This window comes from Bufo gargarizans, chromosome 1 (assembly GCF_014858855.1).
Source record: "Bufo gargarizans isolate SCDJY-AF-19 chromosome 1, ASM1485885v1, whole genome shotgun sequence".
In the NCBI taxonomy this organism is placed as follows: Eukaryota; Metazoa; Chordata; class Amphibia; order Anura; family Bufonidae; genus Bufo; species Bufo gargarizans.
Genome location: NC_058080.1, coordinates 621,389,762 through 621,415,816, shown reverse-complemented (window position 1 = coordinate 621,415,816; position 26,055 = coordinate 621,389,762). Strand labels below are relative to the sequence as shown.

The 26,055-nt window shown below is 43.6% G+C and overlaps 1 protein-coding gene across 3 annotated transcripts in view; it reads right to left on the bottom strand.

Moving 5' to 3' along the window:
- The window catches only part of TMEM232 (transmembrane protein 232), a 210,074-nt gene that overhangs the window by 138,910 nt on the left and 45,109 nt on the right, over positions 1-26,055 (bottom strand). For 2 of the 3 annotated variants that reach the window (XM_044291232.1, XM_044291238.1), the window contains 4 exons: positions 18,149-18,245; positions 15,513-15,670; positions 354-453; positions 43-170 (listed from right to left, as the gene is read on the bottom strand). In XM_044291232.1, the coding sequence (XP_044147167.1) occupies positions 43-170; positions 354-453; positions 15,513-15,670; positions 18,149-18,245 (483 nt within the window). Of the gene's footprint in view, positions 1-42; positions 171-353; positions 454-15,512; positions 15,671-18,148; positions 18,246-21,461; positions 21,466-26,055 lie in introns of those variants that run through there. The other variant, XM_044291243.1, reaches the window with a different exon arrangement.

The following is a 26,055-nucleotide window of genomic DNA, read 5'->3' as shown; positions in this document are numbered from 1 at the left end:
GACTTGTTTGTTCCATCCTGCTAATAAATGATGAACACTCACCTGTGAAGGTATACTTGTTTCTAAGGAAGAGTCTGAATCACATATGATTTCTCCAACCTTCAACATTACATGTATGGACGAAAGAACATTTGGATATGGCTGATACGTTGTTTCACATGCAGGAAGTGCTATATAAGGGATACAATAGAAAAACTGTTTACAACTCAGAATAGATGAGGTGCATATAGATCCTGAGGAACCATTATTAGACTAAATCGAATCACAAAGCACCAGCCACCATATAATTTTTGTGAGTCAGCAGAAATAAGTGGAGATGCACATTTATTATTTAAATATGTCTGAACACCAACCTTTTAAATATGTAGAAAGTCTGCTTTTTTGTTCATTAAAATGTGTTAGATGCCCAAGGAGATAAAAGGTGTAAAGTCTTAAAAATGTCAAAAATCCAAGCTGTTGGAAGGAATGAAAAAGAAATATCAGTTTTTTGTACAGGCAAGTACAGGTAATTGCCTTAGTTGTATTACTATGTTGTTCTATATATCCAACTAGCAGAAGGACCCGGCTTTGCACGGGTATATTTCATCTATTTCATTTAATGTTTGTGTGTGTCGTTAAAAGACATCGACAGTATCCCCCATAACAGTGACCTCTTCAGCACCCACCCCTTTAACAATGAACTCCACAGTCCCCCACCCCTTAACACTGACCCCCCCCCCCCCCCACAGTGGCCCGCCATTTTACTATTTAAAAAACTAAAATAATGTGGTTGCATAAGTGTGCACAACTGGGGATGTAGCTGTGTTCAGAATTAAGCAATCACATTCAAATGTTAAATAGGAGTCAGCATACACCTGCCATCATTTAAAGTGCCTCTGATTAACCCCAAATAAAGTTGCTGCTCTAGTTGGTCTTTCCTGAAATTTTCTTAGTCACATCCCAAAGCAAAAGCCATGGTCCACAGAGAGCTTCCAAAGCATCAGAGGGATCTCACTGTTAAAAGGTATCAGTCAGGAGAAGGGTACAAAAGAATTTCCAAGGCATTAGATATACCATGGAACACAGTGAAGACAGTCATCATCAAGTGGAGAAAATATGGCACAACAGTGACATTACCAAGAACTAAACGTCCCTCCAAAATTGATGAAAAGACGAGAAAACTGGTCTGGGAGGCTACCAAGAGGCGTACAGCAACATTAAAGGAGCTGCAGGAAAGTACTGGCTTCTTACGAATAAAAACATCCAAGCCAGGCTACATTTTGCAAAAACACATCTGAAGTCTCCCAAAAGCATGTGGGGAAAGGTGTTATGGTCTGATGAAACCAAGGTTGAACTTTTTGGCCATAATTCCAAAAGATATGTTTGGCGCAAAAACAACACTGCACATCACCAAAAGGACACCATACCCACAGTGAAGCATGGTGGTGGCAGCATCATACTTTGGGGCTGTTTTTTTCAGCTGGAACTGGGGCCTTAGTTAGGCTAGAGGGAATTATGAACAGTTCCAAATACCAGTCAATATTGGCACAAACCTTCAGACTTCTGCTAGAAAGCTGAACATGAAGAGGAAATTCATCTTTCAGCATGACAACGACCCAAAGCATACATCCAAATCAACAAAGGAATGGCCTCACCCGAAGAAGATTAAAGTTTTGGAATGGCCCAGCCAGAGCCCAGACCTGAATTAGATGCACTTGCAATCTGACAGATTTGGAGTGTTTTTGCAAAGAAGAGTGGGCAAATCTTGCCAAGTCAAAATGTGCCATGCTGATAGACTCATACCCAAAAAGACTGAGTGTTGTAATAAAATCAAAAGGTGCTTTAACAAAGTATTAGTTTAAGGGTGTGCACACTTATGCAACCATATTATTTCATTTTTATACTTTTTCTTCCTCCACCTAAAAGATTTCAGTTTGTTTTTCCATTGAGTTGTACAGTTTATAGGTCACATTAAAGGTGGAAAAAGTTCTGAAATGATTTATCTTTGTCTAATTTTTTTACATCACAGAAACCTGACATTTTAACTTTTTATATCCACTGTATAGAAGATATATAAAGCTGAGTGTATGTGTGTATGTCCGCTAAAGGAATTCGCACCATCGCATTTACAATCACGAAATTTGGCACACAAGTAAATCAGGTGTCCGGGGAGGTTTTAGACCGGGTCTCAGATCTCTAGCACGTACCGTTCCTGAGATATTCCCCAAAAATACATTAGCCAATAGAAGCATGGTCACATGACCCTTATCAGCCAATAGAAGCTCGAAGGCCCTTAGTCTCCACATACACACAGTTTTACACCAGGTTTCCATAACAACCCAGCCATTTTTCTTCACTTCTGTAGGTCAGCTTTAAAGGGGTAGGGCGCTGTGCATAACACTGTTAAGAGAGCGGAGTGCTATGGAGGTCACAGTTCAGGGGACTTAAAAACACCACCCCCAGGTCCAACTAAGTCACGACCCCGACCTGGTTAGGCCACGTCCCCGACCTGGTTAGGACACGCCCCCTCCAACTCTGCAGACGACGGGGATTGAAAAAATGAAGGTAAGAATCAACTTCTGTCAGCTGCAGGGGTGAGAGGGAAGGTCGACTTTCTCCCTGCAGCTCACGCTCAGACAGCACAGTGCTGCTGTCTGAGAGTAAGCTGTTCAAAAGGACATCCCTGTGTCCATCCAGGCCCTGCGCTGGAAGGAGGAGAGGGAGTTTGAAAGCTGGACTGTCCGGCCTAAAACCGGACCTGGCCACCCTAGGGGCAGGCTGCTGTGGAGGTCACTGTTAAAGGGGAGGGCACTGTTACTGTTAAGGGGGCAGGCCGCTGTGGAGGTCACTGTTAAAGGGGAGGGGTACTGTAGATGTCACTGTTATAGTGTATAAGGTTGATATCTTCTAACGACACACACAAACATGAAATGAAATAGATGAAATATACACGTGCGAAGCCGGGTCCTTCTGCTAGTAGTAATAATATATTCCATATTGGTTTTCAATTGTAAATGCATCCTAATATTAAACACCTAATATATAGTGTTGATCGAGCATGCTCGGCTGAACACCAGTTCGGCTCGAGCATCTCGATGCTCGATACATGGCCGAGTACCGCATGTGCTCGAGCGCAATGCTCGAGTCTCCCCCACTACGCAGCCAATAAACATGCAGATAAGTACTGCCCTTCACTGTAATGCCATAGCCATGTTGGTTACTGGCATTACAGTGCTTGGCTAGCCGGAACGCGTCATCAGGTGCTATATAGCTCAGTGTTAGTGAGGGAGAGCTGTGCTGAAACAGGGAAAAATAGTGTAGGGAGTGAAATATTTTCTTTTAAGTTGAAAAACTTGTCAGAGACCCAAAAATCCTTTTAGAGACTACAGTTGTGTGTGGCAGCAGCAATATAATTTTTTAACGCAACCTGCTCTAAATTGCTATAACTTTACAGACACAAAAGTCCTTTTAAGGACAATTGTTCTGTGTGGCAGCAGCAATATATATTTTTAACGCAACCTGCGCTAACTTGCTAAAACTTTAGAGGCCCAAAAGTCCTTTTAAGGACTATTGTGTGTGGCAGCAATATCTATTTTTAGCGCATCCTGCACTAAATAGCATGCAATAGTTAGGCCACTGCAGACAGCGACTTTATCTCCGCTACATCTCCTGTCTATCTTGTGCGCATCCCAAAAATATCTGTAACATCCAGTGTACTTTTTCTGTAGACGGTGTCTGCTGCGGACAGTGACATTAGGTGGGGTACATCTGCTGTGTAATGTTTCCACATCCCAAATACCTGTGACATTCCCTGTAATTTTATATTACCCACTGCTGACATCAGAGACATTATCTGCGGTATTTCTCCTGTGTGACGTTTCCACATCCAAAATACCTGTGACATTCCCTTTAATTTTGTATTAGCCGCTGGTGACATCAGCGACATTATCTGCGGTATTTCTCCTGTGTAACGTTTCCACATCCCAAATACCTGTGACATTTCCTGTCATTTTTTATTAGCCGCTGGTGACAGCATTGATATTATCTGCAGTATATCTTCTGCGTGAAGTTTCCACATCCCAAATACCTGTGACATTCCCTGCAATTTTTTATTAGCCGCTGCTGACATCAGCAACATTATCTGTGGCATTTCTCCTGTGTAACGTTTCTACATCTCAAATACCTGTGTAATTTTGTATTAGCCTCTGCTAACATAAGTGACATTATCTGTGGTATTTCTCCTGTGTAAAGTTTCCACATCCCAAATACCTGACATTCCCTGTAATTTTTTATTAGCCGCTGCTAACATCAGCAAAATTATCTGCGGTATATCTTCTGTGTGAAGTTTTCACGTCCCAAATACCTTTTTTGTTTATTTTTTGCGCATACACTTACAAATCCTACGCTACTGTACATGTGACATACTTTCAAGCATATATAACATTTAATATGAAAAAGGCGAGCAGTAAGGTACAGGGAAGAGGCCGCGATGCTGAGGCCGTGGACCTGTTCACGTTGAAACTGTGCCTGCTGCCAGAGCACAAGAAAAACATTCATCCAGGATGCCTATCTTCATGTCCCAGTTTGTAGGACAGCACAGGACAACGCTCTCGAAGTCAGACCAGTGCGACCAGGTGGTCGGTTGGATTGCAGCAGATAATGCTTCCAGTTGGTTAAGCACCACCCTGTCTTCCACCAAGTCCAGTCTCAGTAGCCAAGAGTCTGGTCAACACAATCCTCACTCTGATCCTCCTTCCTCCCACCACGGAGAGTCTTGCCAAACAAGTGATCCCACACTCGGATATTCCGAGGAGTATATCCGAGTGTATATATAACATTTAATATGAAAAAGGCGAGCAGTAAGGTACAGGGAAGTGGCCGCGATGCTGATGGTGCACGCAGAGGCCATGAACCTGGGCGCGTTGAAACTGTGCCTGCTGCCAGAGCACAAGAAAAACAAACATCCACGATGCCAAGCTTCATGTCCCAGTTTGTAGGGTGGCACAGGACAACACTCTCGAAGTCAGACCAGTGCGACCAGATGGTCGGTTGGATTGTAGCAGATAATGCTTCCAGTCGGTTAAGCACCACCCTGTCTTCCACCAAGTCCAGTCTCAGTAGCCAAGAGTCTGGTCAACACAATCCTCACTCTGATCCTCTTTCCTCCCACCACGGAGAGTCTTGTCAAACAAGTGATCCCACATTCGGATATTCCGAGGAGCTCTTTTCAGTGCCATTCCTTCATTTGGGCCTCTTGACAAGCCTGCTTGAAGAGGGACATGAGATCTTGTGCCCTGATTCCCAAACCGAGCGAGGGTAGCAGCACATTGGGGGAGGGATCCGCAACACCCCAACAGGCTGGAAGAGGCAGTGGGGTGGCAAAAAGGAGAAGGCGGGCCACACAAAACAGGCTCGCAACTGTTCCCTGGAGCATACCCTTGCGGAAATTTCCCTTGCCAAGGGGTAGGTGTTCCGCAGTCTGGCGCTTTTTTGAGGAAAGTGCGGACAACAAATTTACGATGAATTGTAATTTTCAACCTCTGCCATACGAAAATGAGCAGGAGTATGAACACTAGCAACCTCACCACCACCAGCATGATCCACCACATGGCATCAAAGCACCGTAATAGGTGGGCCAAACAATCTGTGTCTGCGGGTCACACCACTGCTTCCTTTACCCCTGTGTTATGTGCTGGCCAATCCCCTGTCGAAAGCGCAGGTCCGGATGCTTTCGTCCCTGCACCTGGACCTTGGCAAGCACCATCAGTGACTACATCCACTTCTGTATCCCAGCGCAGCGTCCAAATGTCCTTACTCCAGGGGTTTGAAGGCAAGCGCACCCACCCACAGGCCATAGCACTAAATGCGCAACTTTCCAAATTACTAGCCCTGGAAAGTTGCCATTTAGGCTTTTGGACACTGAGGCCTTCCGCAGGCTGATGTTGGCGGCCGTCCCTTGTTACGCAGTCACCAGCTGCCACTATTTTTAACAGTATGCCGTGCCCGCCCTACACCAGCATGTGTCCGGTAACATCACCTGTGCCCTGACCAACACAGTTACTGGGAAGGTTCATTTAACCACTGACACATGGATAAGTGCTTTCGGCCAGGGACGCCACATTTCCCTGACGGCACACTTGGTGAACAATGTGGAGGCTGGGAACGAGTCGTACCCTGGGATGGCACAGGTGCTACCGACGCCAAGGATTGGGGGCCCCAATTCCATCAGGGTTTCCGCCACCACCTACGTTAGTGGCTCCAACCCCCACTTCTCCTCCTCTGCCTCCTCCTCCACTTCCACCTCAGAATTATTATTTTGCAGCACTAGTCAGCCATCAGTCGGTAGCTGGAAGCAGTGTAGCACTGCAATGGAGAAGCATCAACAGGCTGTGCTTAAGCTGATCTGCTTAGGTGACAAACAGCACACCGCCACAGAGCTGTGGCAGTGGTTAAGAGACCAGACTGAGCTGTGGCTCTCGCCACTCAACCTAGAACCGGGCATGGTTGTGTCTGATAATGGCTGTAACTTGGTGGCGGCTTTAGAGCTTGGCAAGCTCACACACATCCCATGCCTAGCCCACGTCTTCAACTTAGTGGTTCAGAGGTTTCTAAAAACCTATCCCAATTTGCCTGAGCTCCTGGTGAAGGAGCGCCGCGTGTGTGCCCATTTTCGCCAGTCATCGACAGCTTCCGCCGGTCTGTCAACGCTGCAGCAGCGTGTTCAATTACCAGCTCACCGACTGTTGTGTGACGTGAGCACGCGCTGGAACTCGACGTTCCACATGCTGGCCAGGCTTTGTGAGCAGCAGGGGGCAGTAGTGAAATACCAGCTGCAACATGGTCGTCTTTTCAGTCAGCTTTCGCTCTTCAGAAGCGAGGAGTGGGCATGGATGTCTGACTTCTGTGAGGTTTTAAGAAACTTTGAGGAATCAACACAGATGGTGAGCGGCGATAACGCTATTATCAGCAGCATCATCCCACTTCTGTGTCTACTCAAACGCTCGCTGCTCACAATTAAGGCCGACGATTTGCATGTGGAAGAGGTGGAAATGGGGGAAGACATTACACAGGGTGATAGCCATACCATCCTCAGTTCCTCATCTCAGCGTAAATTGGATAAAGATGAGGAGGAGGAGGAGCAGGAGACTGTTGCCTCCGCTACAGAGGGTAGTACCCATGGAAGTTTAAATCCATCTGTTCAGCGTGGATGGGCAGAAGAGGAGGAAGAGGATGAGGAGATTAAGAGTCATCCTCCTGATGATGACAGCGAAGTCTTGCCTGTTGCGTCTCTGGCACACAAGGCTGACTTTATGTTAGGCTGCCTTAGTACGTCGTTCCTTGGGCAACCGAGGAGGGGAGATGAGGGGAACACACAGCAGTTCCAACAGAGGCAGGGCAACACTCTCCAAAGCCTAAGACAGTTTTATGACACCCCGCCAGCACCCTCACCCTGATGCGCGGCCTAGTGTCACAAGTAGGGAAAATTTTTGGAAGATGGTGAAGGAGTAAGTAGCAGACCGTTTCAGCGTCCTTAATGATCCATTTGTGCCTTACAACTACTGGGTGTTCAAGCTGGACACGTGGCACGAACTGGCGTTCTACGCCTTGGAGGTGCTGGCCTGCCCTGGCGCCAGTATTTTGTCAGAGCGGGTATTTAGTGCTGCAGGGCCATAATAACCGATAAGCACATCCATCTGTCAACTGAAAATGCTGACAGGTTAACTCCTATAAAAATGAACAAGGCCTGGATTGCCCCTGACTTCTCTATTCCACCAGAGGAAAGTGGCTGAACATAAAGGCACTTTAAATGTGTTTTTATAATGTACTCAATACACTGTATTTCCATGCACCCCTTCCACCAAAAAAAGGGCATATGGTTTAATTGTCCTTTTCTTGTCCACCTCCTCTTCCATCATATCAACATGCCTATTAGTCTGCCCTCGCTCCTAATGTTGTAGAGGGTCAGCTCACCTGCAGGCCCTTTCATATAATGTTTTAGAGGGCCAGCTCCCCAGCAGGCCCTCACCTACAATCTTTAAAAGGGCCAGCTCACCTTCAGGCACTCGCATGTAATGTTTTAGAGGGTCAGCTCACCAGCAGGCCCTCACCTGCAATCTTTTAGAGGGTCAGCTCACATGCAGGCCCTCGCATATAATGTTTTAGAGGGTCAGCTCACCAGCAGGCCTTCACCTACAATCTTTTAGAGGGACAGCTCACCTGCAGGACATCACATATAATGTTTTAGAGGGTCAGCTCACCAGCAGGCCCTCACCTGCAATCTTTTTGAGGGTCAGCTCACCAGCAGGCCCTCAACCATAATGTTTTACAGGGTCAACTCACCAGCAGACCCTCGCCCATAATTTTTTTTATTGGTTAGCTAAGCAGCAGGCACTCGCCCATAATTTTTTCAATGGTCAGCTCAGCAGTAGGCACTCGCCCATAATTTTTTTGATGCTCAGATCAGCAGCAGGCACTCACCTCTAATGTTTTAGAGAGTCAGCTCTGCAGCAGACCCTCACCCCTAATGTTTTAGATGGTCAGCTCAGCAGCAGGCCCTCACCCGTAATGTTTTAGAGGGTCACCAGCAGGCTTTAATGATTTCAACCATCAGTATAGCACAAGCGCCGTCTGAAGTTAAAAAGTTAATGAATTGACAGTGTTTTATTAATGGCTCACTGTTGTGCAGAATGACTGTCATATTTGGTGCCAAATGACAGTGTCTTCTTAATCTAGTCACATCTGTGCCGTTGCCTTGATTCATAACGGAATCCACACTGTTATGCTGCATTCTCCTTCAGCTTATAATGTGATCGCTTGAGGTTCTATCCTCTTGATGACAAAAATATTGTTGTATGCAGCACTGTTCATGCTGTCAAAACTGTTTATAGCAAAAAAATATATAATTATACAGTTGGTATGGTAAACTCTCAGCTTTTTTTTTACGGATCTATCCCATACCTTGCTACTGACTTCTATTATAAATACACCAACAATGCAATTGTCTATCTATATGTACCCACTATTCGTGAAAAATCTCCATAGACCGTTTTTTAAAACCAAAATAATTCTGGCACATATAAGCCGGCAGTGGATCCACCAAAGCTATGAAGAGTCACCGGCCTCTTCATAACTTCGGTGGATCCTCCGCCAGTTCTACATGTAAGACAGCTTCCTAGCTGTCTTACATTTAGACCTTTTTGTACACTTGAAGCAGGCATGCAAAATGGTAAATGAGATGGGCCTGCCGGCCAGTCCCCTTCCATGCCACGCCCACTTTTGTAGACCTAGAGTGAGTGGAAAGAAATCACAGATTGCGGCGCAACTAATCGAAGCCAAAGAATTGACTTCGATCCGAATTTCAGGAAAAATTTGATTCGCCGCAAAGTCAAATTTCCTGATGCTTCATGAATCTATTTTTCCTGACATGGCAGGATATAAAAAATACAGTATATATATATGTATATACAGTACAGACCAAAAGTTTGGACACACCGTCTCATTCAAAGAGTTTTCTTTATTTTCATGAAAATTGTAGATTCACACTGAAGGCATTAAAACTATGAATTAACACATGTGGAATTATATACTTATCAAAAAAGTATGAAACAACTGAAAATAGGTCATATTCTAGGTTCTTCAAAGTAGCCACCTTTTGCTTTGATTACTGCTTTGCACACTCTTGGCATTCTCTTGATGAGCTTCAAGAGGTAGTCACCTGAAATGGTCTTCCAACAGTCTTGAAGGAGTTCCCAGAAATGCTTAGCACTTGTTGGCCCTTTTGCCGTCACTCTGCGGTCCAGCTCACCCCAAACCATCTCGATTGTGTTCAGGTCCGTTGACTGTGGAGGCCAGGTCATCTGGCGCAGCACCCCATCACTCTCCTTCATGGTCAAATAGCCCTTACACAGCCTGGAGGTGTGTTTGGGGTCATTGTCCTGTTGAAAAATAAATGATGGTCCAAATAAACGCAAACCAGATGGAATAGCATGCCGCTGCAAGATGCTGTGGTAGCCATGCTGGTTCAGTATGCCTTCAATTTTGAATAAATCCCCAACAGTGTCACCAGCAAAGCACACCACCTCCTCCATGCTTCATGGTGGGAACCAGGCATGTAGAGTCCGTCCGTTCACCTTTTCTGCGTCGCACAAAGACACGGTGGTTGGAACGAAAGATCTCAAATTTGGACTCATCAGACCAAAGCACAGATTTCCACTGGTCTAATGTCCATTCCTTGTGTTCTTTAGCCCAAACAAGTCTCTTCTGCTTGTTGCCTGTCCTTAGCAGTGGTTTCCTAGCAGATATTCTACCATGAAGGCCTGATTCACACAGTCTCCTCTTAACAGTTGTTCTAGAGATGTGTCTGCTGCTAGAACTCTGTGTGGCATTGACCTGGTCTCTAATCTGAGCTGCTGTTAACCTGCGATTTCTGAGGCTGGTGACTCGAATGAACTTATCCTCCGCAGCGGAGGTGACTCTTGGTCTTCCTTTCCTGGGGCGGTCCGCATGTAAGCCAGTTTCTTTGTAGCGCTTGATGGTTTTTGTGACTGCACTTGGGGACACTTTCAAAGTTTTTCCAATTTTTCGGACTGACTGACCTTCATTTCTTAAAGTAATGATGGCCACTCGTTTTTCTTTACTTAGCTACTTTTTTCTTGCCATAATACACATTCTAACAGTCTATTCAGTAGGACTATGAGCTGTGTATCCACCTGACTTCTCCACAACGCAACTGATGGTCCCAACCCCATTTATAAGGCAAGAATTCCCACTTATTAAACCTGACAGGGCACACCTGTGAAGTGAAAACCATTTCAGGTGACTACCTCTTGAAGCTCATCAAGAGAATGCCAAGAGTGTGCAAAGCAGTAATCAAAGCAAAAGGTGGCTACTTAGAACCTAGAATATGACATATTTTCAGTTGTTTCACACTTTTTTGTTATGTATATAATTCCACATGTGTTAATTCATAGTTTTGATGCCTTCAGTGTGAATCTACAATTTTCATAGTCATGAAAATAAAGAAAACTCTTTGAATGAGAAGGTGTGTCCAAACTTTTGGTCTGTACTGTATATATATATATATATATATATATATATACTGTCGCTGCAATTTTCATTGATGAAACCTTGCAAAATCTTGCGCAGGGTGATTTGTGATGTCATCACATCTGGCCCGGTGCGGTGACATCATCAGTGATGATGATATTTTGTGCAGTTTCTTCTATCAACATGGCCATGATGGCCTCTCCGTGAGCAAATGGATAAGGCGAGTATGTATTTTTTTTTAACCCTGATTAGCCCCTGAAAGGCCTCCATATCAGATGCAGCGATTGGTGATGATCACGGCATCTAAGGGGTTCAATAATGAAGGATGGCACGATCACTGCTCCCCATCATTGCGCCCGATACTTACAAAGGAATGCGATTCATGACCAAGTAATTTGTAACAAATCAAATTTTTTGTAAAATTCAGCGAAGCAGCCGAATCAACATTTTCTGAACTGCGCTCTTCACTAACCAATATCATAAAATAAAAAACTTTATTGTTAGCAAAATATTACAAGCATACCATATTAAAAACAGAGTGTGCAATGAGAGAGGTAACATCTCCAGAGTAGGAGGAGAAAGAGGGGGTGTAAACACAGCATCCATAGGTATATACGGAAAAATAACAAGTAGATTGCGTTGTAGCTACAGGGAATCACTATCAGTAAATAGTGTTGATCGCGAATATTCGAATCGCGAATATCGCCACTTCAATAATTCACGAAGATGTGGAATATAGTGCTATATATTCGTATTCGCAAATATTCTAGTTTTTTTTTTTTCATCTGAACCCATGATCCCTCGCTGCTTCTTGCTTGTGGGCCAATGAGAAGTCTACAATGCCTTTGTCTGAGCTTAGCAACATCCCTAGCAACCAATAGGAAAGTTGCCTACCCCTTACTATATAAGAACCTCCCCAGCAGCCATTTTCTGCAGTTTTTTGCAGAGAGACAGCAGTGTCATTGCTGTGCTCTGTGCTTTGCTGTGTAATAGATAGTTAGTTAGTTAGTTAGCTCATATATATATATATATATATATATATATATAATACAGCTAGTTAGTGGGTGATAGTCAGTGTAGGTTAGATAGTGATATAATGTAGCTGGTTCTGCTGTCCATACATACATACATACATATTGCTGTGATGTCACAAGTTCACAACAATACTTAGTGCACCAATCTGAAATATGTAGACAGACCTGCTAAAATGTGAAGTTGCACATATTGCTCAAAAATATGCGCATAATTAATTGCCTATTTGTGCAATCGCAAATATATTGGAGCACTCTATCTACATATAAAGCTATTGTAATGTTCTGCCGTGCCAACCATTTTCTCCAGTCTCAGGAAACTTCTAGCAGCTTAAAAAATGTAGCAAAAGTGACCCACGCCTGTATTGCGAGCGCATTACGATAATATTACATTGCCGATTTTCGCAATCAAGAAAATAATCGCAAATTCTCGAATTTGCGACTATATTATGAATATTCGCGAATTTGAATATTGCCCCTGCGGCTCCTCACCATCAGTAAACAGTAAATACTGTAAAGTGTTAGGGTCCATTCACACATCCGTGTGTGTTTTGCGGATCCACAGATCTGCATAACACGGATACCGGCAATGTGCGTTCTGCATTTTGTGGACCGCACATCGCCGGCACTAATAGAACATGTCTATTCTTGTCCACGATTGCGGAAAAGAATAAGGCATGTTCTATTTTTTGGGGGAATGGAAATGCGGACCTGGAAGTGCGCACATCGTGATAACAAAATATAGCTTTATTGGACAATTTTTTTAAAACAATTAAAACACACAGCATATCTGGGAGCCTCATATTGAATGTATATGACCTCCCCACCTCAGTACAACATATATAATCAGTAAAAAAGGCCCACAACATAGGCCAATGTGTAGGCAAGTAAAATCCAATGGAGAGATACAAAATAAATATCCAAAAATAACAAATTTGTCCAATTAATTTACTAACTCATCATGTACACTATAACTATCAGTGAAGTAAGCCATCATTAGGCTGAAAAAACAAAACAAACCCATAAGAGAGATAGCAAAGACATTGAGCGTGGCCAAAACAACTGTTTGGAACATTCTTAAAAAGAAGGAACGCATCGGTGAGCTCAGCAACACCAAAAGACCCAGAAGACCACGGAAAACAACTGTGGCGGATGACTGAAGAATTCTTTCCCTGGTGAAGAAAACACCCTTCACAACAGTTGGCCAGATCAAGAACACTCTCCAGGAGGTAGGTGTATGTGTGTCAAAGTCAACAATCAAGAGAAGACTTCACCAGAGCGGATACAGAGGGTTCACCATATGATGCAAACCATTGGTTATCCTCATAAACAGGAAGGCCAGATTAGAGTTTGCCAAATGACATCTAAAAAAGCTCTCACAGTTCTGGAACAACATCCTATGGACAGATGAGACCAAGATCAACTTGTACCACAGTGATGGGAAGAGAAGAGTATGGAGAAGGAAAGGAACTGCTCATGATCCCAAGCATACCACCTCATCAGTGAAGCATGGTGGTGGTAGTGTCATGGCGTGGGCATGTATGGCTGCCAATGGAACTGGTTCTCTTGTATTTATTGATGATGTGACTGCTGACAAAAGCAGCAGGATGAATTCTGAAGTGTTTCGGGCAATATTATCTGCTCATATTCAGCCAAATGCTTCAGAACTCATTGGACGGCGCTTCACAGTGCAGATGGACAATGACCCAAAGCATACTGCAAAAGCAACCAAAGAGTTTTTTAAGGTAAAGAAGTGGAATGTTCTGCAATGGCCAAGTCAATCACCTGACCTGAATCCGATTGAGCATGTATTTCACTTGCTGAAGACAAAACTGAAGGGAAAATGCCCCAAGAACAAGCAGGAACTGAAGACAGTTGCAGTAGAGGCCTGGCAGACCATCAACAGGGTTTAAACCCAGCATCTGGTGATGTCTATGCGCTCCAGACTTCAGGCTGTAATTGACTGCAAAGGATTTGCAACTAAGTATTAAAAAGTGAAAGTTTGATTTATGATTATTATTATGTCCCATTACTTTTGGTCCCTTAACAAGTGGGAGGCATATATGCAAACTGTTGTAATTTCTACACCGTTCACCTGATTTGGATGTAAATTAAAGCTGACAGTCTGCAGTTAAAGCACATCTTGTTTGTTTCTTTTCAAATCCATTGTGGTGGTGTATAGAGCCAAAACTGTTAGAAATGTGTTTGATGTCCCAATATTTATGGACCTGACTGTATTTGCCAATAGAGATGACCAGATTTGCTGTGTGTTTTAATGGTTTTTCAAATTGTCCAATAAAGCTATATTTTGTTATGACACATTGTGCATCAGGTTTGGCATGTACTTTGTCTCTCTTGTCTAATCCTGCTGTTAGTACACACTAGTTTTGCCCTAACAGCAGCCTATGCCATAGAGAAACAGAGCATAATGCATTAGTATACAGGAGTATATGTATAAAATAATTGTAATAATAATAATATGTATTTTTGTGCATTTTTTCTGTATTTTTCGCCCTATAAGATGCACTGACCCATAAGACACACCTAGGTTTAAGAGGAGGACAATGAGAATTTTTTTTTATTATTAGACCTCAGGTCAGACCACCAATCAGACCCCCAATGTAAATCAGACCTCAGCTGACAGCCCCAATCAAACCCCCAATATTAATAAGACCTCAATAAGTCCTCAAATCAGACCCCCAATCAGACCTTAGCTCAGACCCCAATGTGAATGACCCCCAATCAGAGCTCAGATAAGAGCCCCACGGCTCTCATCAGCCCTCATATGCCTCTCATCAGCTCCCATATGCCTCTCATCAGCCCCCATATGCCTCTCATCAGCCCCCATATGCCTCTCATCAGCCCCCATATGCCTCTTATCACCCCCCATTGCCTCATATCAGCCCGCATGCCTCTCATAAGCCCCTATTGCCTCTCATCAGCCCCCATGCCTCTCATCAGCCCCCATGCCTCTCTTTATCCCCCAGCCACAGTGCACATAAAATAAAAACACTTACCTCTCCTGCTCCGGGCACTGCAGCTCCTCTCCTGCACAGCTGACAGCCGAGGTCCAGGAACAGGTGAGTACAGAGCCTTTAGAAACGCTCATTAGTATTTACTCCATAAGACGCAGGAAAATTTTCCCCCCACTTTTGCGTTTTATGGGGTGAAAAATATGGTAAATTCGAAAGTAAGCTCAAACAGCATAAAAAATGTAGTTTCTCAAAACACAAATCTTGGCCTTATGCAGCCATGTCAATTAAAAAACTAAAACTTTATGGCTGCTTAACCACAGAAAGACAAGAACTCAAAAAATAAGCTTGTCATTAAGGGGTTAAATTATTTGTTTGTTGGCTTCGTAAATGGCATGTATCTAATAAAATATGCCTAATTTTACGATATCTCACTTATCTATACATGTGCCTTACTCTACAATAAATCAAAGCTATACTATACCTTGGAAAGCTTGACTTCCCTGGTAAACAGGCAGGGTTTCTGTGCCGCGTCACAGCAGATCCTATAAAGAACTGACTCAGCAATGAAAAACAACACAGAGATATGGTCTTCATTTAATTCAGCTTGATCAATGGATAGAATCAGTATGTCCAAAGCCTCTGAAAGAAACATGTTTTACACTGGTCATTTGGGAGTTATAATGAAACGCTGGGTGCATTTTTATACTTAGCAAATAGCACCTACTTGAATAAAGAACACACACCAAATGTAAGTTTTCAAAGTGTTCTGTACACTATAGCGTCTAGACTCCATACATAATAATATCTACTACTGCATGTAGCCGAAATAGCCAAAACAACATTCACTTCCTGACCTCACCCAATGCTCTCCGGCTCTTGGCTCAGCTCTTGGTTGAGTTTCATCTCAGAGACTTCCTGTTCTTCCCACCCAATGCATCCATTCCGCATATAATACTATTAATACTGAGCGCTCTATGCTCCATTACCACTACCTGCTTTCTGATCCAAAATTCAGGAAGAAGTGCACGAAAACATAGAATTGGACTTCACCTAAAGACCTAACTGTGGCTCTTGGAACTCCAGGACTTACTAAAATAAACTCAGCAATAGATAACAGGAACTGAATGCTGAGGGTCACAGATAAAGAAGATAATCCAGCAGTTGATTGCAGATGCATGGCATACAGGTAGATAGTTTATGAACAGGGAACAGAAACAGAGCAATACTGAATTCTATCCCAGTGAGACCATGCCCGCCGACCCTAACCCCCCCTCCCCAAAACTTGGGCAGGCTAGAGCTATGCTGCACCCATCCTGTGCCTGTCACAGTTCTAGCACTCTGGCAGTGGGAGATAGTCTTCATTGAATCTCCCCTCATTCTGCAAAGGTTAAGCCTCCTTTGGTTCTATGTGCAGTTGCTTTCAATGTGTTAATTGGCTCTGCTATATACTGTATTTTGTGCTGTTCACACTCTTTGCCTGAGCAATAGGTTAACTAGCATGCTAGATCCCATAAAGGTGCTATAATCTGCATGACTATTAATGTGCCGACTTCTGCCTGATTCCCAGATTCTGACCCTTTGCCGTCTGACCTGACCAGTGCCTGATCACCATACTGACCCTGAGCTCCCTGCCCTGCCCTTTAGACTTGTTTCACAGATTTGCACAAACTCTGCCTGCCCTGACGTCAGCCTGTTTCTGACTATGAGTTTTGCTTGACCCCCTCTGTGCCCTGCACTGGTGTCTTTGACCCCTGTGTGTCAAAAGTCAACTGCACAGGGATTACTCCAGAAGGTAGAGCCCTGGTGGATCCCCTGCTGCAAAGTCTAGATCCCTGTATAGGGGTTAAAGGGTGAATACCACGGGACTGCCAGGATAATGCCCTTAGATTTAGCCCAAAGTCAAACCGGTTAAACTGGCCAGAACAAAACAACAGCATAGCAACAAACAAATCCCAAACACAGCAAGCAGACTTCACATTTGTGGAACTATACATCTCAGAACACACAGAAAACACACTCCATGGAATTACAGATCCATAAATACAGAGAAAACACATTAAAGTGTAACTGCCATTCTACTTTTATGTATGTAATGTGTAGGGTCAGTGATACTAACCATTTTTGTAATATACTTTAATTACTGAAATCGTACATTTCTATTAGAAAAACAACTGTTAAATGGCCCATTTTGAGCCTCAGCAACGCTCCTCTGTCTTCTGCTTACATAACAGTCAGTGTTGCGCAAGTCTCCACCTCTATGTAAACAGAAGACGAGGAGCGTGGCTAAGGTTCAAAATGGGCCACTTTAGAGCTATTTTTCTAAAAGAAATGTATGATTTCAGTAATTAAAGTATATTACAAAAATGGTCAGTATCACTGCCCCTACACATTACACAAATAAAAATAGAATGGCAGTTACACTTTAACTATAACAAGATCAAAATAACAGAATCTGTGAGGTGTTAGTACTATGGTCAGATCATCCAAAACTCCCATTATAGCAAACAGTATACCTTAGAACCAGAATGGAGTAAGGCTAGACAATCAACAACTCCACCCTAATAACCATGCAAAGCTAGGCAATAACCAAACCCAGATTCATGTGCAGGTCAGTTGCATAGAAAGTGCCTAAACTTACTAAGTAACTAAGTGAACATGAAGCAACAGGGAGACCCATGAGTAGATAAACTAGAGGTTGGCACACTTGTCTTCAGACTGTGTTTGATAAAGGGTGGCCCACAAAAAAGTAGCCTGCTTCTAATATCTCCAAATCAAACAGCCTAATAGTAAATCGTTCTTAGTTGCCAATAGCAACCAATCAGAGCTCAGCTTTCAGTTCCTACAGGGCTTTAAAAAAAAAGTGAAAGCTGAGCTCTGATTGGTTGAGACCGATTTACTATTAGGCAGTTTGATTTGGAGATATTGGAGGTGGGCTACTTGTTTGTGGACCATCCTGTATTACAGCTCGCCTCTGCCCATTCTCTTCAGACACAGGCATAGCTCATATATAAATTAAATACTTCTGGAAAACACATCTTTCTTTTCTGAAATGATTTCCAATAAATCTCTTATAGGATACTAATGACAGTGAACATTATAGCCATCTTAGTAGTTTACCTTCTTGAATGTTTCCTTTACACTGAGCCATTAAAATCAATTCAGTCCATGCAATTTGAGGGTTTCCACAATGACCAGAATGAAGTCCTGATTGTCTCTGAGAAAAATACCGTAAGAATTAGTTAGAAAAAAAAATATTTTGCGATAATTTTGGATATAGTTTTTTTTTTTTTTTTTTTTTACAGGTCACATGTTTGATTTATAGGTGTATCACGTGTATTTTTCCAATGCAGTTTTATGTCTGAACACACTCTTAGGCCTCATGCACACGACAGTATTTTTTCACGGTCCGCAAAAACAGGGTCCGTAGGTCCGTGATCCGTGACCGTTTTTTCGTCCGTGGGTCTTCCTTGATTTTTGGAGGATCCACGGGCATGAAAAAAAAGTTGTTTTGGTGTCCGCCTGGCCGTGCGGAGCCAAACGGATCCGTCCTGAATTACAATGCAAGTCAATGGGGACGGATCCGTTTGACGTTGACACAATATGGTGCAATTGCAAACAGATCCGTCCCCCATTGACTTTTAATGTAAAGTCAGGAGTCCCTTTTATACCATCGGATCAGAGTTTTCTCCAATCCGATGGTATAGTTTAACTTGAAGCGTCCCCATCACCATGGGAACGCCTCTATGTTAGAATATACTGTCGGATATGAGTTAGATCGTGAAACTCAGATCCGACAGTATATTCTAACACAGAGGCGTTCCCATGGTGATGGGGACGCTTCAGGTTAGAATATACAAAAAAACGGTGTACATGACTGCCCCCTGCAGACCCCCCCCCTGTTTTTAACTTATTGGTGGCCAGTGCGGCCGCCCCCCCTCCCTCCCTGTAGTTAACTAATTGGTGGCCAGTGCGGCCGGCCCCCCCTCCCTCCCCGTAGTTAACTCATTGGTGGCCAGTGGGCCCCCCCTCCCTCCCCTGTAGTTAACTCATTGGTAGCCAGTGGGCCCCCCCCTCCCTCCCCTGTAGTTAACTCGTTGGTGGCCAGCCCCCCCCTCCCCTGTAGTTAATTCATTGGTGGCCAGTGGGCCCCCCTCCCTCCCCTGTAGTTAATTCGTTGGTGGCCAGTGGAACGCCTCTGTGTTAGAATATACTGTCGGATCTGAGTTACGAAGTGAAAACTCAGCTCTGAAAAAGCTTTTATGCAGACGGATCTTCGGATCCGTCTGTATTAAAGTAACCTACGGCCACGGATCACGGACACGGATGCCAATCTTGTGTGCATCCGTGTTCTTTCACGGACCCATTGACTTGAATGGGTCCGTGAACCGTTGTCCATCAAAAAAATAGGACAGGATACACAGATCACGGTCTCGGCTGCAAAACGGTGCATTTTCCGATTTTTCCACGGACCCATTGAAAGTCAATGGGTCCGCGAAAAAAAAAAAACGGAAAACGGCACAACGGCCACGGATGCACACAACGGTCGTGTGCATGAGGTCTTAGGAGAGGGATACACAGTAACGTGTGGTACCTGACATGAAGATCATGATACTGCATTGGGACAGAAGTGCACATATAATGATTGTCAATTGGGTTGTGTTGCATGAATTCTTTTTTGTCAAACCACAAACCTAAAATAGTCATGCAACAGCATGCCTCTGACAAGTCAAACAAAAGTTCTTGTTGTAAGGCTCATCTGAAACTTACTGTGTCATGAATTCTTAGCACAATTGTCTCAAAATAGAGAGAAAGCTCAAAGCATTTGGGTAATGTCCCACAATTAAGCTGTTATAGTACTATGGCCTGATCATCAAAAACTTCCATTATTTACAGCGAAACTGGTGGAACTTGAGTTTTCCATATTAATTATACATTAGGGAGTTCTTCAGCTTCCTAATGCAAGCATCGATCTTGCTAGGCAATGCCAGATGAATTCTAGTAGCTATCTAGCAGCAGGACTCACGTCTCATAGTATATGATTGGTGGAAGTGCATATTAGTGACTGCTCCCTGTATTTTGCAGAGGAAGGTGGCTGCCAGCACTGAAGGATGAGGTATTATGTAAGAAGATCCACATCTACACCATGTCTCCCTGCCACATTACATCTAATTTATCTAAACATCTTTAACTAACGCAGTATAATTAAAGGGGTTTTCCAGTCATGACACTGTGCTCAGGATAGGTCATCAATATCAGATTGGTGGGGATCCACCTCCCGGCACCCCTACCGATCAGTTGCTTGAAGGGGCTGCAGCAGGGGCATAGCTAAAAGCTCATGGGCCCTGGTGGCAGAGTTCAGCTTGGGCCGACTTCCCTCAGGGGCAGGGAAGCACATTGCCTTCCTGCTGCCTGAGGCAAAAACTTAAACTGCCCCCTCCATGCCAAATTCTTGATCTAACCCCTTCTCTCCAGGCAGAGATGTAACTTGAAGATTCTGGGCTCAGTGCAAAATCTATGATAGAGCCCTCCCTGCGTGCATTTTCTATAATACCGGTGTCTTCTTATACGACACAAGGGTCTTTGGGCCCCCTCGGGCTCCTGGGCCAGGTAGCGACTACTACCTCTGCACCCCCTATAGCTACACCCCTGGGCCGCAGCGCAAGCACTGAGTCTTCTTCAGTGTTTTCCTGCATGCTGTCTCCACTGTAACAAGTGACCAATATGATACTGATGGCCTATCCCGAGGATAGGTAATCAACACCATGAAACCAGACAACCTCTAATCTTTAATATTATTTCATGTAAAAGAGGACCTATCACCTCTCCAGACATGTATATTTTAGTAACTAACATAGAATGTGTCGGCAGATAAGAGCCATTTGGCCCATCTAGTCTGCCCAATATACTGAATACTATGAATAGCTTTGGCCCTATCTTATATGAAGGATAGCCTTATGCCTATCCCATGCATGCTTAAACTCCTTCACTGTATTTGCAGCTACCACTTCTGCAGGAAGGCTATTCCATGAATCCACTACTCTCTCAGTAAAGTAATACTTCCTTATATTACTTTTAAACCTTTGCCCCTCTAATTTAATACTATGTCCTCTTGTTGCAGTTTTTCTTCTTTTAAATATTCTCTCCTTTTTTACCTTGTTGATTCCCTTTATGTATTTAAAAGTTTCTATCATATCCCCTCTGTCTCGTCTTTCTTCCAAGCTATACATGTTAAGGTCCTTTAATCTTTCCTGGTAAGTTGTATCCTGCAATCCATGTACCAGTTTAGTAGCTCTTCTCTGAACTCTCTCTGAATTCTACTTGAATTCCCCATGTAATAACCAGTGTTCCCTCTAAGTTGCACGGGTGAGCGGTTGTGCAGCAATTGTGCCCCCGCTCACAAGTTTAATAAGTCCGCTCAGTGCCCGCTCACCCTGTTTGCAAAATGCCCACACACTTGCCCACACTATTGATGAGTTCTTCCAAAGTTCCTTCTTCTGTGTGCGTCGTAAGCAGGGTGCCGCCTACCACATATTCCCGTGCTACTGCTGCCTCCTCCTCCTTTTTCTGACTGAGACATCTTAGAGGCTAGACTTCGTCCTGAGACTGAGAGCTGCCTGTTATTAGTATGCTGGGGAAAGACCTGGAGGGAGGGCATGCTGCTGCAAAACACAAGGGGTGACCACTGGCAGGAACACACCATCCAATCCCAGTGATAGTCTATAACTGGGATGGTGTGTTCCTGCCAGTGGTTTCACCCCTTGTGTTCTGCAGCAGTGCCTCCACCTATATACAGCCTATACCTATATACAGCCCACAACTATATACTGCCTATACCTATACACAGCCTATATCTATACACAGTCTACACCTATATACAGTCTATATCTATATACAGCCTAAACCTATATACAGTGTACACCTATGTACAGCCTATACCTATATACAACCTACAACTATATACTGCTTATACCTATGCACAGCATAGAATGTATATAGGTGTAGACTGTATATAGGTATAGGCTGTATAATAGAAGTCTATGGCCTGCAAAACAGATCCGTCCCGTTTCCGTTGTGCAGGGGAGTCCTCTCCTGCATAACGGAAACGGGATGGATCCGTTATGCAGCCTATAGACTTCTATTAGGACAGAATGAATAACGGAATGGCTCTAAAGGCATTCTGTTACGCATTCCATCATAGAATTGCGTTATGGTCCATGGTAACGGAATTCATAACGCAATTCTGCTTTTACCACAAAACGAAGCGTGAACTGATTGTGAGATTAGTGGTAAAACAGACCGTTAAAAAGAAATGCACCCGATTTGCTTAGGCTTTGGCTAATGCAAACACTTCCCATAAAAACAGGCACACGGCATAATGGCAGCACAATCAGCATAACTAGACCGTTCATATAATTTGATGCATCAAAGCGTTAATGCAGTTTGACACATTAAAGAGTCAGATTTTACAGCAGACAGAGGACACATTCATGATTCCGGCTAAGTATCATGAGTACACTTATGCTGAACATGGTAAAATCAAACCTGAACAAACATACCTTCATTTTTCCAGATGGGATATCATTATTATAAGAATAAGCGTAGGCAATAAGCCATTTGTGGCAAATGTTGCATAAGGTCTATTCTTAGGAGGTGCTAAACGGCCATTAGTGCTGGCACAATTGCCTTGCACTGTACTACATGTCAGCAGGCTGGTGCTAAATCTTCCCCTTTATGTCTCCTTCCATTATTAACGCCTTCTCCCTGCCTAACGCACGTGCTGCTGTTGTACTTCCACTGCATTCCACTATATCAAAGTGGCTTATTAAGATAAATTGACATATTTATTTTCTTTTGGATGTCTAAATTACGGTTTTGAAAATCCATAACTGTACTTTTGTCATCCGTGTTTCTTAAATGGCCAGTAAATAATCATGTTGCATTATGGTTATACAACCTTAAAGGGTAAGTAAACTTTTATGCAACTTTATTTTAAATGTCCAAAAGGCTTTAAAAATAATTTTTCTAATATACCTTATTAATGTATTTTGCCTTTTTAATGAAGAAATTGACACTTAAAGTCATGCATTTCTAATGCACTTTAAATTCACAAAATTTTCACATCGCGGTGTACGGAATACGGATTCCTTGCATTGCAGCAATGGGGCCGCAGCGAATGGTGCACGGGCAGGAGCACACATCACTACTCCTGCCTGTGCCCCTGAGCTTGGCTAAATGTTGGCATACCACATGGGTACAGCATAACAATGTGCTATGCCAGGATTAGCTGAGTGGAGTGAGCCCCTGCTCGTGTCGGCACCACTCAGCTAAAAGGGGACTATTGTAGGGCATTTGGGAATTTTTTTAAAAAAAAGTTGCATAAAAGTTTAGCTACTCTTCACAGGGTTGTTTTTAATCTGCCCAGAGTACCCCAAACACTGCAGCCCAGATTTAATAATCCTATAGATGGAGTAAATTTAGACCTGCACCAGATTTATCACAGGGGCTCAGGCTGGATGGTAAGTGTGATGCCGGGAGAGACACTTTTGTCTAACTCTATACCAACTATTGGTTGGCTTACTTTGAGACATCATTTTACGTGGGAATTATGGCATATTTATGGCGCAAACTGGCACACCCTAAATCAGGCTCCTTTACAGTAAAGTTGCACTTTCGAGCAAGTCGTGTGTGTGTGGGGGGGGGGGGGGGTGTAGAAACCCTAGCTGTGGAAATTTGCACTACTTTCTAGACAGATTCCATGCACGGACACCTTAGTAAATCTGGGCCTGCATATTTTTGCCCCATATACCTGTTTTTCGTACCAGCACTTTCCTTCACTGCATCCTGGTAGGATGTTTTCATGCAGAAATTCTTGCTTTCATCAGCTTTCTGCTAGGTTTCCTAACCAGACCCAGCATGTTTCTCGGGGTTTGTTCCACCTTCCACACTGTTCACTCTGCAGTAGTCACGCCCTCTACATTTCCACTCTTCATGTCAGCAAAGCAGAGCAAGCCTGTGAAACCTTACAGAGCAAAGCATGCTGGGTTTGGTTAGAAATCCCAGCAGGAAGCTGATAAAAACAGGAAGTTCTGCATGTAAACATCCTGCCAGGATGCAGTGATGCTGAGAACAGGGGAAGGAAAGTGCTGACATGAAAAACGGGTGTATGAGACAAAATGTTTCTTTGGCCAGATAATAAAAATTAAATGGGTTATCTGACTATTTTCTAACTGATGACCTATCCTCTGGATAAAGCATCAGCATCTGATTGTGGGGCATCAGCTAGCCTGACACTTCAGTGAGCACCGTGGCTGCTTACCCTAGACCAGTGATCTCAGGATCATCCATCACGTGGCCTAAACGCAGCTCAGCCCAGTTTACTTGAACACCAATCAGATGCTGATGACCTAACCAGAGGATAGGTCATCAGTAACAAATAGTTAAACCCATTAAAGGCAAGTAGTACTTCTACATGGATTGATAGTGCAATAAGTTTGGCAAAGCAACGTATTACATTCTTGCTTTTGATTACTCTTCAACTGTAGCGGGAAAGCTATGCAATTAAAGGGGTTGTCTCAATTCAGCAAATAGCATTTATTATGTAGAGGAAGTTAATACAAGCCCCTTCCTAATGTATTGTGATTATCCATATCGCTTCCTTTGCTGGCTGGATTCATTTTTCTATCACATAATGCACTGCTTATTTTCATGGTTAGGACCATCCTGCAATCCATTGGGGGTCGTGTTTGCACACTACAGGAAAAAGTGTCGGCCTTTCTAGTGGTTGGGATCGTGGAACCACAAATAGGCTAGTGTTTTTTCCTATAGTGTACAAGCACAACCACCACTGCTGAATTACAGGGTAGTCGTAACCATGAAAATGAGCAGTATATAAATATATATATATATATATATATATATATATATATAGCTTCTTCTATCCTTTCGCGAGTCCACAAAGGTTTTTCTTTATCATGCAGCTTGTTCAAAAATGTCCTGATAGTTTCATTAAACTGTTCTTCAGATACAACTTCGGTCAGTGTTTGATTTTTTTTCTATATCTGAACCCATGGCCAGGGGTGTGCCCCCACAGAAATATGCCTGGCTGTGTTCCCCCTGCCAGAATAGTATATACCTAGAATGAGGGGCGTTGCTAGGGCCTTTTATCAGCGAACTGTGAAGAGCTATGGGATAAAGGACCTTTGATGACATCATCACCATGTGACCAGTTATTTTAAACATCTTCCATGAATTGATCATCTCCCTTAGGGATTTGATCAAATCTCCATTTTCATCATTTCCCTGCGACATATAGACACGGTAAAAAACTATGTTTTGAGGAATATAGCAGAAAAAATGTATTATTTAATTTATTTAATTAGGGAAAACCAGTGTTAAGAAGCTCTCCAGTTATTAAAGTACTTAGTGGGGTCTTTGCATCTCTACTTTTGCAAGTTATATTCAAAATATATTGCAGGCAGCTGACAATATTAAAACATATGACGCCCCTGAAGTATGTATTAAATAAGAGCATGGCAGCTGGGGTGAGCCCAGTATGAATAGCAGAGATGAAAAGTAATAACTTTTGTGTAAGGCTACTTTCACACTAGCGTTCGGGTTTCCGTTCGTGAGCTCCGTTTGAAGGAGCTCACGAGCGGACCCGAACGCAGCCGTCCAGCCCTGATGCAGTCTGAATGGAGGCGGATCCGCTCAGACTGCATCAGTCTGGCGGCGTTCAGCCTCCGCTCCGCTCGCCTCCGCACGGACAGGCGGACAGCTGAACGCTGCTTGCAGCGTTCGGGTGTCCGCCTGGCCGTTCGGAGGCGTGCGGATCCGTGCGGATCCGTCCAGACTTTCAATGTAAGTCAATGGGGACGGATCCGTTTGAAGATGCCACAATGTGGCTCAATCTTCAAGCGGATCCGTCCCCCATTGACTTTACATTGAAAGTCTGGACGGATCCGTCCCAGGCTATTTTCACACTTAGCTTTTTTTTGCTAATATAATGCAGACGGATCCGTTCTGAA